Consider the following 14,585-nt stretch of genomic DNA (forward strand, 5'->3'; position numbering starts at 1 on the left):
GACAGATGCTAGGGGTGCCAAGTGGGAAGCTATTGTTGGCTTAGGACTCTGTCTACTTCAGAGCATGCGGACAGTGGGAATATTTTAGATATTCAATAGACTATTGTTAAGCTTCACTTGATCATGGTGGGGAATGGCTGACATCTTGACAGTCTGGTTATTTTTAGGCCTGGGTCTGGGTTGGGCATCCTTTAGTTAGCAGTGATCATTATGAACCTGTGATGGGACTGTGGTAAGAACAGGAAGGGAGAGACTCTATTTTGAACAGTTAAAAATGCGGGTTTTGGAACCATTGGAGCTGTGTTTGAAAGTAAATTCCAACATTTCTTATTTGAGTAACTTAACTAATATCTCTGAACTTTAGTTTTAGTTTTCTCTGTGGGATAATACTGCCACATTCAAAGAATTGTTATAAAAATAAAATGTCTTATCCAATACAACTTTTCTGGATGATAGAAATATTTTCTAATGTCCAAGTAATAGCTACTAGGTATGTGTGGCTAGTGAGCATTTGAAACTTAACTGGTGGAAATGAGGAACTAGATTTTATCTATTTTTAATTAATTTAAATAGGCACTTGTAGCTAGTATATTGGACAGCAGTTAAAGATGATAACTTTTATAGGTACTACTTAAAATATAAATTTAGGTACTACTATCTAAAAAGTTAGCTGTTTTGAATTTCCTTGACAGACATATTCTTTCAGCTACTTATTTTTGTGCTTGTCCTATTTTGTTTGATGCAATGAAGTATATAGCAATGTTTCTATCTTGGAAAAAAAATAAATAAGTGAAAATTTTAATAAGCACAAGAAAGACAATATATACCTATAAGAGATGTAATATACTTTAATCTTAATCACAAAAGAATTATACTAAGTGTAGAGAACTTCAGAAGAACAAATGATCTCTTCAGTTTTCAGTATTTGCAGAAGGAATGAACCACTTGCCTTGGTTATTGAAGCATGTTATGTGTTTTGGATAGGTAGAATATGTTTTCAGATAGAGGCATGGTGAAAATAAAACTAGTAGGGTAGGAACCTGCAAGATATCAGGGCTCAGTGAGTAGCTAATTTGCTGAAGTAAGGAGATGGTTTAGAAGATGAAATTAAGCTAGAAAAGTGGTTTGGAAGATGAGATTAACCATATCGTATGTTTATAGCTGCCTATGAATTGATGGTTAAAAAGCATGGGATTTATCTTTCAGCCACTGTAAATTCAGCGTCATTGAAGTATTATTTAGAGCTAAGGAAAAATACAATCACAATCCTGTTTTAGGAAAGTAACCCTAATAGATTTGCGAGGAAGAGAGAAATCAGTTAGGAAGCTTACACTAGTATGGGTAAAAGGTTTCTGAACCAGAAGGGTGGCTATAGAAATGAGACTTCATACAAGAAAAACTGAGATATTGTTGGTGGATTAGCATATGATTATGGATTCACTGGAAGGAGGCAAATCAAGATATGACTCCAAGACTGAATCATAGCACTGACTGAGGTGAGAGAGAGAGAGAGAGTTAAGTATATAGGATGTGGTAATTGATAGGGATAGAAGTATTACAGAAAGAACACTGAAGTGAATTGGAAAGTTTCATGGGGAAACAGAGTTACACGATGGTTACTTGGCTACCAATTACTTTCTGGGAGAAATAGTCACTATCTACATACTTTAGTGCTGTGTTGAGAAGTTAGTCTGAAAGAACACTTACTCTGAAAATTTTAGTGTTTTCTTATATAAGGAATGAAGAATTTTTAATGTTAACAAACACATGATCTGTAGAAAACTTAAACATAATGATAATTAGCAATGATGCCAGGATTTTAACCAGTGATGATTGAACCTCATTCCTTCCACACTGCCATTCTCCTCCCACTCTCCACCTTGTCCCCAATCTCTGTTAGCTTTATCCCCACTTTTTTACAGTGAACAAAAGCAAACACAATAAACAACTAGTCTGAGAACCTAATCCAATATTATGTGATCTGAGCAACAAAATTTAATTATTACCCAATAAATTAGGTAATAAACTAAAAAAAATTTTTTTGTTTTCTTTTTTATGAGAATTGGAAGTGGAAAGTTAGACTGGAATCAGCCATTTTCTTCTTGTAGTCTTCATCAAATCTCTCATTCTGAGCCACAGTAAAGTGATTTTTCCAGTCTCCAACTGTCCCTGAAACAGTCATGTGGGAGAGAGTCAATTTGTATTTCTCTATTTTCCCATTTCTGTGTGAATATTTCTGTTCTACCTTCCTGGGAAGCAATATTGAACAAAACATTTCTGTTGCTAACCTGTCAATTTCATTCTGAAGGGAAGAAGAATTTCTTATCTGATCTGGTAACAGGAGAGCCCATTACCCACTGAGTCACATTAATGGGGGAAATGAAACTACAATAATTAAAACAGCAGGCATGGGGGGATTTCTTGTCTTTTTCTCCTGTCCTCTTTGCACGTCAAAGTGTGGTAGGTGCTTATGCCTATAGCTTTCATTGTATAGACCTACCAGGAAGGGCTTGTATGTGAGAGAATTCAAGGTATAGTTCTGAGGAAAAAAACAAAAACAAAAAATCCCCCAAATTCTCCAAATGCAACTCCTGTTACCTTTTCACAGATTGCCTTTTCCCCCTGTAGTGCTTACCATCATCTATTATCCTGTGTATTCTTCTTGCTTATTTTATTTGTGGCTAGAATATAATGTTCATGAGGGGAGACAATTTTGTGTTTTTTTTCACTGCTCTAGACATTACCTAGAACAGTGCCAGGCACATAGTAGCCACTCAGTAAGTATTTTGGAATGAATTAAATCTAACTGATAGCATAAAGCCCTTGTAAATCCATTATAAAATGGATTCTTTGCCTTATCTCATTTAATTCTGTGTGTTTTCACCTTATCAGTAAGATCTCTGAAGAGTTGGGGGGGGGAAGGGGTGGGATTTAGACACCACACCTTACTCTTCAATTATCTGAACATTGTTTTCATTTCATTTGTGGTTTCCTAAGAATCCCAGAATCATTTGTTATAGAGCTTTTTTTTTCTTAGCCACAGGAAAGAAAATTCCCCCAAGGCTGTGAAAGGTTGCACAACACTTTTAAGATTATGATCAAAAGAAAATATAAAAACCTTTTCTCATGAATGGAGAAACAGAGTGGTTCATGATTTCAGTAGGAATTGATGAATAGTTTGCCATTGAATTCTGCTTCATAACATCAAATGAAGTGTGATGGAGAATTTTATCTAGAACTTCATGATCTAGGTTTTTTCCAATAAATTCTGCCAGCTTCTGAATTTCCTGCTTTGGATTCTATGATGAGAGTTGAAAGAAAAGTGAAGATTTGATATAAAACAATTGGTTTAATAAGAATACTGAAATGAATTAATAACAGTAATCAGTAACATGCCATGAGATAAAATTAAAAAATCTTATATCACAAATGCTCAACTATCCATAAATGACTCATTTTAACATGATGGTCCATAATATTCTCTTTTTTATTAACTGGAATTATTAAGCTTTTCTTGCTCTAACATAGGAGCAAAAACTGAAGTGTTAGTGAAACATTCAGCATACAGTGACATGCAGTGCAGGGAGAGCGTTTCACTAAGAGTTATGCCCAAGTGTCCCATGCAAGTCAGTTATTGCGGGGGGTGGGGATCTTGGTCAATTAAATATCCAACAAGGAGAGTCCATAGACTGGTGATAAGAGCAAAGGTATTGTGGAAGCATAGGGTAAGACAATTTAAGGAGGCTGTCTCCTGTTTCATTGATAGAAATGTCCCCAGACCATTTCAGTGGTGGAAGTAAGTGGTGGCAGGAGAATGGGAGAGGACTATTTTGCACCCATGAAGTGCCCAAGAGACACCCATGACTAGTAACTCTACTACCCAGCATGTCCAGATGTTTATGTGCTCCTGAGAGTTCCAATGTTTCCTCATCAGAGGGACACACCACCCTAGGGAGCTGTGGCCGTGGGAAGTCCCTATCTCTAGGAGGAGTGGTAAGGGAAAGAAAGTAGAAAGGCACAGCCTGACATCTGTGTCTTCTGCTTTAAAAGCTTGGATGTCAAAAGTGCTTAATTAATTGGCTTTACATAGACTAGGAATCCCCAATGTTTATACCAGCACTATCAACAATAGCCAAATTATGAAAAGAGCCCAAGTGTCCATCGACTGATGAATGGATAAAGAAGATATGGAATATATATACAATGGAATACTACTCAGTAATCAAAAAGAATGAAATCTTGCCATTTGCAACAATGTGGATGGGACTAGAATGTATTATGCTAAGAGAATAAGTCAGAGAAAGATAAAAATCATATGATTTCACTCATGTGGAATTTAAGAAACAACAGATGAACATAGGGGAAGGGAAGGAAAAATGAGATAAAAACAGAGAAGGAGGCAAACTATAAAAGACTCTTAAACACAGAGAACAAACTGATGGTTGCTGATGCGGTGTTGGGTGGGGAGATGGACTAAATGGGTGATGGGCATTAAGGAGGGCACTTGTTGGTATGAGCACTGGGTGTTATATTTAAGTGATGAATCACTAAATTCTGTTCCTGAAACCATTATTAGTTTACGTTAACTAACTTGGATTTAAATAATATTTTTAAAAAAGAGGAAAAAAAAAAAAAGAAAAGCTAAGAGAAATTACACCAGAAAAAAAAAAGAGTGCAGAGAATATTGAGCTTTGAGTGACTAGTTAGGGGACATTCCAGAACATGATCACAGAAATATTTAAAAGGGCTCTAGGGATTCTAAGGTTAGACTACCTGTTCAATAAAGTTTCTTCCTGGCATCATAATACGTTAGGATATACCCCATTAAAAGGGCATCATTCCTGATGATATATTCTTATTTTTACCCTATAATGATACATTTGATATCATGTGGACAAGTATCACCTACATGGAGTTTTCCTACTCTGTGTTTAACAGCAGAGTATTCCTTCCTTCTATGGCTTCCTCAGTTTGTCATGTCTATTCATGAAAGAGCAAACATTTCCCTTATACGATTCCCTGCCATAATATTTCTTAACTGAATATCTAAATGTAGAATTCTGTAGATAACTCTCTGCACTAAAATAGGGCACATATCTGACCTTTTCTGTTTGAAGAAACTGTAGAGTGGAATCTAAACAACAACCACCAAACTTATAGATACAGAGAACAGATTGATGTTGCCAGAGATAGAGAGTAGGATGGGCAAATGGATGAAGGGAGACAAAAGTTACAAACTTCTAGTTATAAAATAAGTCCTGGGTATGTAATGTGTAGCATGGTGACTACAGTTAATAATACAATGTTGTCTATTTGAAAGTTGCCAAGAAAATAGATGTTAAAAATTCTTATCACAAGAAAAAAATTCTCTATCTGCGGTGATAGATGTTAACTGGACTTATTGTGGTGCTCATGTCAAAACATATACAAATATTAAATCATGTTGTACACCTGAAAATAATATAATGTTAATTGTCTATTGTATCTTGACTAAAAAAATAGAAAAATGATTCTGTTTTGCTCTTTTGATATTCTGTAGAAACAGCTAGATGAGGCCCAGCAGTGACTGAACCCAGGAGACATACATCTAAGCTAATGTGCCCACAAATCCCCTAGGCATTTTATAACGCATCTTATAAGGTGCACATTCTGACTTAGTAGGCTTGATGTGGGGTCTGAGAGCCCCATGCAGCTAGTCTGTGAAACACCTTTTGAGTAGCAAGGCTTTCAGTGATAATTGAAGAACAGAGACTCTAATTTTCATAGATCCCTGTATTTAGTTAAGTCATAGATAGTATTGGGTATATTATAATTTATAGTAAACTCCCATGAACCTCATTTTATTTAGTCCTCACAGTAGATCTTGGAAGAGTATATATTACTATCTAGTGTTTGCATTTAGGGAAACTAAGTAAATCTCTAAGATGTTAAGTGTCCTTACCAAGAATAATTGCCAGTAGGTAAAGCCACAATTTGAATTCAAGAATTTTGAATCTAAATCATTTGTATTTTCCATTACACCCTAAATTCTTAACCCATTTCTCGAAATTATGATGTTTCTCAAGTACTAATGAAAAAACACAAAATGTGCTAGGAAATGTTTTCCTTTCTAAATGGAATTTTAAAATAGATATGAAAGAGGAAAATAAAGGTATCGCTTGCATTTTGCCTATATGGAAACAGTGTACCATACCCCAGAGCACCAGGAAATTGTAGATGAAACTATGTGATACATAAACTCCTGATATCCCATGTGTTCTTTGATTCATGGACAGCAGTAACCAATGAAATGCAGCATTTTCTATTCCCTGTTTTAATCTATGAGTCCCCAGTAGGGTCCATACATTATGACTTAAATGTCTTATGGTCCAATGGGAACATTTTATATGGCACTGCCCCTCACCTTCTTCAGGTTCTCATAGAAGAGGTAGACAATGCGGTGTTGATCTTTGGCTTTCCACCATCCTTTCACATGGTCATGCCATGATCCCCAGCACACTGCAAGGAGGGATGAAAAACAGGGTAATGAATCACAGAAGCCCAACAAACAAATATTCCACTGAAAGGAGATTTCCTAAAGAGAGGGAGAGTATCATACTGATGATTTCTTCACAGTAAAGCAGGCAGAGGCCCAGATATTCTAAAGAAATGATTTTTTCTTTTTAGAGTGTTTGAGAATTTTGAGACAGAAAAGAAACAAACTGAATTCTCTTACCTTTCCCAGCCAGAAAACTCTCAAAATACTCTTCCCAGGTTCCTGGAGCAGGAAGAGCTTTATTCATTCTTTGGAAATGGTAATAAGACACCATATTGTCCTTTGGATTTCTTGCTACATAGATTATCTAGGAAAGTAACAAAAATAGGATTAGACTTATATTTGGTTATTGCTCATACAAATTATGTTTAAGTGGGTATATTCCATACAGATGAGATTTTCTGATGCTGCATTCTTATGATTTTGACTTTCGTGGGACTTGAAAAAGACTCAAATCAATTTGCATATTGATTATTGTGAAGAGATGGACTCTTTCTTCTTTAACAAGTGAAGTGTCTTAAGAGGAAATTAAAGACCACTCTAGGGTTGTTTTAAGGAGTAAATTGTGAATTCCTTTTGGTTTTTACCTTACAGTTTTTCTCTAGGAAGGATGGTGGCAGCAATTGGATGGGAAGATGTGTTTTCAGGGTCCGTGGTGAGGGCATTTGCTTAGCTTGTTCCAAACCTGCAAAATTGATTTTTGATCACTCACCACCATTTTTTTTCTATTTGCTTCAACATCTTACTGCTTCCATTATTACTACTTTAGGAACAGTTGAACAATTCAAGGCAACTATGAGAGCACTGTAACAGTAGATCTGATATGAGATAATATGTGTAGCTTATGAATGATTTTTTAAAGCTAAAACAGTCTTTAGCCATAACAAACAAGAAACCAAACAAATAAGAACCTAAAAGATTCAAACCCTTCCATGATGAAATTATGTCACTTGGGCTCAACTTTGTGGAATACAATTAATTTCTAATGGAGAATAAAAACTTGTGTATAATCAGTAACTCCATTAGAAAATGTCTGGTGGTTAGCAACGGCCAGACACAGTTAAAAAAATACAGTCACATAATTCATTAGTAATGCTTGAATGCCTAGAATTTAATTTTTTTCTAGTTTTTCAAAGTGGTTGTATTAATTCTTATGTCTTTTCTATGATTTTTTTTCAGCTTGAATGCCTGTGAATGTGATAGTAAAAAACCCTAAATGTATATTTAGGATCATAGTCAAGTGTTGCTATTCCATACTCACCAGATCTCATGGATGGGACTATCCATTCGATGAAAGGAAATCGTATGTAAGTAGGTGCTCGTTGACTTTTGTGAACATCACCTTCATTTTGTATTAAGTCCACTATCTCCTGAGTCCATGTTGTTCCTTATTCCACATGTAAGATGAAGATGCACAGACATTTAGTATACTACATTTCTTAAAGATTTTTTTACATTTATTTATTTTTGAGAGACAGGGAGAGACAGAACACAAGTAGGGGAAGGGCAGTGAGAGGGAGACACAGGATCTGAAGCAGGATCCAGGCTCTGAACTGTCAGCACAGAGCCCGATGTGGGGTTCGAACTCACAAACTGTGAGATCATGACCTGAGCCAAAGTTGGATGCTTAACTGACTGAGCCACCCAGGCGCCTCTAGTATACTACATTTCTTAAAATATGATCATATTTGTTAGAATACCTCTCTGAATTTTAAAGCTAGGTTTATAGTGGAATTCAGAAAACATCATTTTTTTATTTATGTCTTATGTTATCACAATATGAATTTTTATACAAAGGCTGCAATTTGGAGTGGACACTATATTGATAAATATGCAGTTCATTTTTTTTTGGCCTGTCACAACCATTAATTTGAATTGTTATCTTATTGATATAGCTGCATTGTTCATAAGAAAGCTAGAATGAAAGGTCTTTCTCACCTGATTATGATCTCCTGGAGAGTAATCACTATGTGGTTTTCAAACCGTTTCCCAAGCACATAGTGGGGCTGCTACATAGGAGCTACTTAATATGTGTTGGCTGAATGAACAAGTGAATAATTAGTATCTGGGCTGGATATTGATCATTGGTACTTAGTATCCATTTTCACCCATTTCTTAATTTTCCCCTTATCTCAGGGACTGAAATGCTAAAAAGTGCATTATCTAGACTTCTTTGCCACTAAGATTCTGAATATTATTTAGATTCCCCTGATGAAATGCATTGAAACGTTGAAGAGAGATAGAGGTCATTCTTCCTGAAAGGTAGCTTCAACAGATAGAAATTTTGCAGAGGCCATACCACATTTTGCTGCCCAGTGTCTCAAATGCAAGAAGCCACTGGAAGAAGGGCCCTTTGTCTCCCAGGCCCAGTTAGTTTCTGTGTGCTGTCTGATTCTGACTGATACAGTGCCTACCAACTAAATCTTCATCCTTTGATGAAGAGCTGTTGTACTAGACATTCTGACAAATCCATGTCAGGAAGATGAACAATTTGAGAATGGTTCTCGGAATCCTGAATCTGGGCTAATCTTCCTATTTTCTCTGAAATCAGATCTCTATAGACTCCTTTCCTCATACTGTCAATTTAGTGCTTTTAGCTCTACAGGAAGGGCATAGGTTAGGAAACAATGAAAAAAATTACATTTTATATCGTAGATGAGTTGGTGGTCTCTAATATTTTCTGGCACCAACTCTTTTATTACAGGATAAAAGAACAATATTTCTTCACCTATCTAGTCAAAGAAAGTTAGAGCTATTTGTACTGGTTTTAGGTGGTCACTCTGAATTTATAGCCATGGGCCAGCTAAAAATGGGGCAGGCTCACATGTTGCTATGGGTTTGGGGATGAGTGGAATTTCTCAATACATCCTCTAGAGGTCAGTGATTTTATAATATATTTTTTCTCTTGGCTCATTCACAGAATATTTATTGCTCTTTTAAAAATTTAGGTGTAAGCCATATTTTTCATCCATGCTTGTTCATTCTTCCCTCCAATAAATTTAGCCTTTATTAATGGATAAGGTTTTAGTGATGATTAAATATTATATTAGCTGGCAAGCATATTATTTATTTAGCGTGTTATTTGGATTGTTGAAGCCCCATTAATCCTAACCCATGAAAACCTTAAATAAACCAAATCTTGCTGCTCACCTTTGGGAGGCAGAGAAAGATTAACTATTAAACATTATGCTGAAATGATGATCAAGTAGAGTTGTGGACAAAATTAAGACTATGACATGTGATTCTTACCAGTGAATTCTTTTACATTCACAAACTTAGGAAAGTTTAATCCTGAACAGGCTCACGATGAGTAAGATTAGAAAATTAGGAGTCTAAGGCTCTCATCTGCTGGTAGTCTTTTATTAGGATCATTAGATATAAAGACTCAATAGAGGTTTGAACATAAAATATCAGAAAATGCTTAGGTTTAGATTTTTTGGTGTGTGTGCGTGTACGTGTGTGTGTGTGAAAGAGGGGTTATTGATAGGTAACTTGATTTTTCAAAGAGCAAATGTACATGCAATCTGGCTGTGAATTAAATAGTGTATTTTTACTATATATGTAATATGCACAAAAATCTGTAGAGAACTATGTCTCCCTGCTCATCCTAAAATTTTTATGATACAGTGGCTGGGCTCAAGTATTCTTACTTTTATAGCAACTTCTGTTAAACTAATTACTGAAACAAGGAAGTAGGTTCACAACATGCCATGATGGAAGATGGAAATCAAAACAGTAGTTCTCAGACCCTGAACTGAGAGAATTTTGAGGGCTTCTGGGGGCTGCTGAGGTGAAATCAGCATTGCAGGACCAAAGCTCCCATAACTCTTCCCCAAATCAGCCTTGGGATCCCCTTTCTAGCTCACACACACAAAGAAGTTGTTTTGTTTTGTTTTTTATTTTTTTTACAGGATCTGCAGTAAGGGCCTGCATTGGGAACAAACAAATCAATAAATCTAGCCCTTTAGTTCTCAGCTCTTTCATTCACTCTTTACTGGGGAAGTAAAAAAAATGTACATCAGGGGCACCTGGGTGGCTCAGTGGGTTAAGTGTCTGACTTTGGCTTAGGTCATGATCTCGTCATTCGTGAGTTTGAGCCCCACATCAGGCTCTGTGCTGACAGCACAGAGCCTGGAGCCTGCTTCAGATTCTGTGTCTTCCTCTCTCTCTGCCCCTCCCCTGCTCACACTCAGTCTCTGTCTCACTCTCAAAAAAAAAAAAAAAATTAAAAAAATATGTACATCATAGGAAGAATTAAATTCTTAAAATTTGTACATCATTTTAATATTTTTTTCTGTAGTTTCAGTTTCCACAAGATATATATCTTAGCCATATCACTCTGTCCAGTAAACAATTTCCCACTCCTTTATTTCATTATTAATGTACTTTCCCCACTTACCTTCCTAACTCTCTTCTTCACCTTCCCCTCTCCCCTAGCCCCTACCTGCTTTAGGATAGGTGGCAATAAGCAGATCATCAGACTTGGCTTGGAAGTTCCAGATCTGGTCCCAGATGTTACAGGTAGGTATGGGTTGCATTATCCCCTTCACGTAGTCGACAGGTATGCGCTCTTTTCCATCAAATTTAAAATCCTCCATTTTACTCAAGGCCATTAGTATCAGAAATCAGAGTAATGTACCAGATAAAATGTTACTGCTCAGTCAGCACAAAGCTGCATTCTTGTTATTGTACAGGCAATGCAAGACTCAGACTGCAAGTTGTAACTGGACAGCCTGGGGATGGTTGGCAATTAATGTGCAAACCAGTTACAGGCCTCTAGCCCCAGTTCCAGGAAACAGGGCACTACAGTTTAGGCCTTTGTACGCAGGCCTTTTCTTAATGAGCTCCAGCCCTCCTCCCATCCAGGCTCTGACGTAATGCCAGAGGCCCTCCCAGATCCTGGCTGCTGTGTCATGTTCACGTTCAGTCCTGTTCTTCTGTGTCAGTTTAACAAGAGTTAGTGCCATGTTGTTTATGTTTCTCTTATTTGTGTCCATAAAATAATTCACATTCATTTGTTGTCTCTTCTGTGAATGTTAAGCTAATTAAAAAGTTGCAGGAAATTTGCTCACAGAACGGAGGTAGCGAATGCAGGTAGCAACATAGAATAACTTCCCTGAAAGGCTGAAGGGAAATTTCTGTGGGCTGTTGGCAAGAAGGTCCTAGATTTGAATTTCCCAGCACAAATATCTGGAAGGGTCAGTGTTGTTATTTTTAAGAGTAAAATAAAATATGCTCTATTAGAAAAGGTTCTCTTCATTTTGTAGGCTATACAGTGTTAGTATCAGAATATGCACGTCTCATTTAAAGCAAAAGAGATGCAGAAAACTCCTTGCTTTTTCCTTGGAACCATTTCTGGTTCCTTCTTGGGTTTTCTCCTCCTGTTTCAACAATAACCTCTTTTCACCTCTAAAACAAGGCCAGATACCTTTTAGTTTTTAACTGCTAAATATTACAGGACACCCACTTAATTTTCCTGTCTCTTGTGATATAATAAAGAATATATAGGGGAGCCTGGGTGGCTCAGTTGGTTAAGCGTCCGACTTCAGCTCAGGTCATGATCTCGCAGTCGGTGAGTTCGAGCCCCTCGTGGGGCTCTGGGCTGATGGCTCAGAGCTTGGAGCCTGCTTTGGATTCTGTGTCTCCCTCTCTCTCTGCCCCTGCCCCATTCATGCTCTGTCTCTCTCTGTCTCAAAAATAAATAAACGTTAAAAAAAATTAAAAAAGAATATATTTGGTATTTGTTTCTGATTCCTTGAACAGAGTTTCAAAAACTCCTGGAAGTTCCTGAGTGATTGGTGTCTTTGGTTATCCATAATGAGTCCCTTTATACTCTACCTGAATTTATACTAAATGAGGTTTCAGTGTCATCTGAAGTAGGTCCCTCCTATTTCCTTGCTTGGGGCAACTTTTTTTCCTTTAGAGCAGTTATCAGAATTTAGTCTTGTTTATTTACTTGTTAACATTTTCTATCTCTTATTCTACACTCAAAGGCATGTAAAACAGGGCCTGGGCTCTGTCTTGTTTCTCACTTATGCCACCTAGTGCCTAGCATGCTATTATTTCTTGAGATAAAGAATGAGTAAACCTAAATAGAAAATTGAAGAAGTGAGTTCTCTGAGCCATCATTATTGTGGGGAGTAAGCCTGGGGATTTGGTAGTCCTTAGACAGAAGTCAGACTGCCTGCATTTGAATCCTGTGCCAAGTCCTAGTAGCTGTGGACCTGCAGACTTGGCACACATTGGGCACCAAAGATAAAGTTATGCCCTTTTCCCTTCCAATTCTTTCCTGAACCTTCCCCCTCTTCCTCTCCTCCTCCTCCCCTCCTCCCCTTCCTCTTTCTCCTTTTCTTTTGTCCTCCTCCTCCTCCTCCTCCTCCTCCTCCTGTTTCTCCTTCTTATTCTACTCTGTTACTGTTACTTTCTTAGTGTGGAAAGGAGATTGCAACTCTCATTGCATTCTTTGGATGTCAGATGCAAACTGTAATAGGTGTTCAGGCCACAAGTGTGATCCATTGGAAAAAATTATGACTGGACTTTCTAAATATTTTTCTTAGAAAAAGTCAGAGTGCTGGTTACTCTCCTTAAACAGGTTCTTTTAAAAATGTTTTTGCAAAAAGAATATGTCTAAAATGTATTTTGGTACAGCAAACTGTTGTAAAACACAACTATTGGAAAGTGAGTTAAATTTATTTAAATAAATATTGAATAAAATTTAATTGAAATTGTGTTCACTCCTTGAATCAATATTTAACTTAAGTTCATTAAAAATGTCTCATTTGTTATCCAAGCCTTCAAACCAACCCAGGAGGAAGAAGGAACAATAAGATCATAATCAACAGGACTTGAACATCCAGACTATACAGGGATTGAGAAACATCTATGGTTTACCCATAACTTGTTTCCATTCCACCATTTTCAATTTAAATTGCTTTTCGGCCATTCTCTTTGCAAAACTCTGTTCCAGAAGTGAGTAGGAAAAAAAATGAAACTGAAATAAATTGTATTGATACTTGCTACTTTAACCAGCTCCAGAGATTGGGGTTGGTTATGAACTCTAAGTGAAGTAAGGATGAAGGGAATCTTTAATCTCAGATAATTCCTTAAGACATAAACCCAAGAATCCATTTCATTCTTGGAAAAATAGGCTGTGTCAAAATATAGAACATTCAGTTAAATTTGAATCAGATAAGTAACAAATGTAATTTCAGTATAAGCATATCCCATGCGATATTTGGGACATGCTTAAACTTAAAAAAATTATTTGTTGTTTATCTGGAACACAAATATAACTGGGTGTTCTGTATTTTATTTGGAAACCCTAGGTAGGCAGGAAGATGCTTGTTAAATCTAACTTCAAAACAGAAAAACTCTGGAAGCTTAATGAGTGGGATTAGAAACATGACTGAACCAGAAAACTCTTCAGAATATCACATAAACTGAGTGACCGCCAGTCTCTTTGGCACTGGTTTGTGGGCAAATGTGTACTGTTTGCACTTCCCAGTTATTAGCATCTTTGCAGGTTCTTCTCCTAGCCTGCGATTTACTTAGCTTCTTTTGTGGAATGACACTGCCTCCTGGGTGACTATGGGTGACTATGTGTGGATGACACATAAAAATTTCAGTGTGGAAAGCAGTGAATGAACAGAAATTGGTATAAGTTGAGTATCTTAGATGAGACTTTATGTATGCTCTGCACTGACCTATCTTTTATTAATTTTGAGGGATTTAGGGACAGGGAGAGATGGTGGGCACATGTGGACCTCTTGATACTGCTGTTTCATGAAACACTTCATTGTGCTGCCGCATATCCCAATACAGCATATTCTCCAATATCCAGATTTCTCACATGAAAAAAGCCAGTATTTTGGTGCCAAAAAAGGAGTTCTTGAGCTCCCAGCATCAGTGAAGAAAGGCAAGAAGAGCAGGGAAGCTGCTATAGCTAACATGTTAGGAATTCTGATTGATGGTAAGGTCCCTAAAGGGGAGGAGGCACCCTGGTCTCTAAAGCAGTTTTGCAAGAACCGCAAGAAGACCTCTGTCTCTGGAC

The 14,585-nt window shown here is 37.0% G+C and overlaps 1 protein-coding gene across 1 annotated transcript; it reads right to left on the reverse strand.

Annotated features, from left to right (window-relative positions):
* Positions 1–855: 855 nt before the first annotated feature.
* On the reverse strand, positions 856–11,354 carry SULT1C4 (sulfotransferase family 1C member 4). Its single transcript, XM_047854647.1, has 7 exons — positions 10,980–11,354; positions 7,797–7,922; positions 7,123–7,220; positions 6,716–6,842; positions 6,404–6,498; positions 3,119–3,299; positions 856–2,169 (listed from the first exon to the last, which is right to left on the reverse strand). Exons 1-7 carry the CDS (start codon positions 11,146–11,148, stop codon positions 2,054–2,056), a joined length of 912 nt encoding a protein of 303 aa, XP_047710603.1. The 5' UTR covers positions 11,149–11,354; the 3' UTR covers positions 856–2,053.
* Positions 11,355–14,585: the final 3,231 nt, after the last annotated feature.

This window comes from Prionailurus viverrinus, chromosome A3 (genome assembly GCF_022837055.1).
Source record: "Prionailurus viverrinus isolate Anna chromosome A3, UM_Priviv_1.0, whole genome shotgun sequence".
Classification (NCBI taxonomy): domain Eukaryota; kingdom Metazoa; phylum Chordata; class Mammalia; order Carnivora; family Felidae; genus Prionailurus; species Prionailurus viverrinus.

Bases quoted from the DNA above. Each gene is read 5' to 3' on its own strand.
- SULT1C4 (XM_047854647.1), bottom strand. From the start codon at position 11,148: ATGGCCTTGAGTAAAATGGAGGATTTTAAATTTGATGGAAAAGAGCGC. The intron at 6,843-7,122 runs GTAAAAACCAAA...TTACTTTCCTAG, and splicing joins TCCTAGAGAAAAACTGTAAG to ATAATCTATGTAGCAAGAAA. The intron at 6,499-6,715 runs GTAAGAGAATTC...CCCTCCTTGCAG, and splicing joins GAGTTTTCTGGCTGGGAAAG to TGTGCTGGGGATCATGGCAT.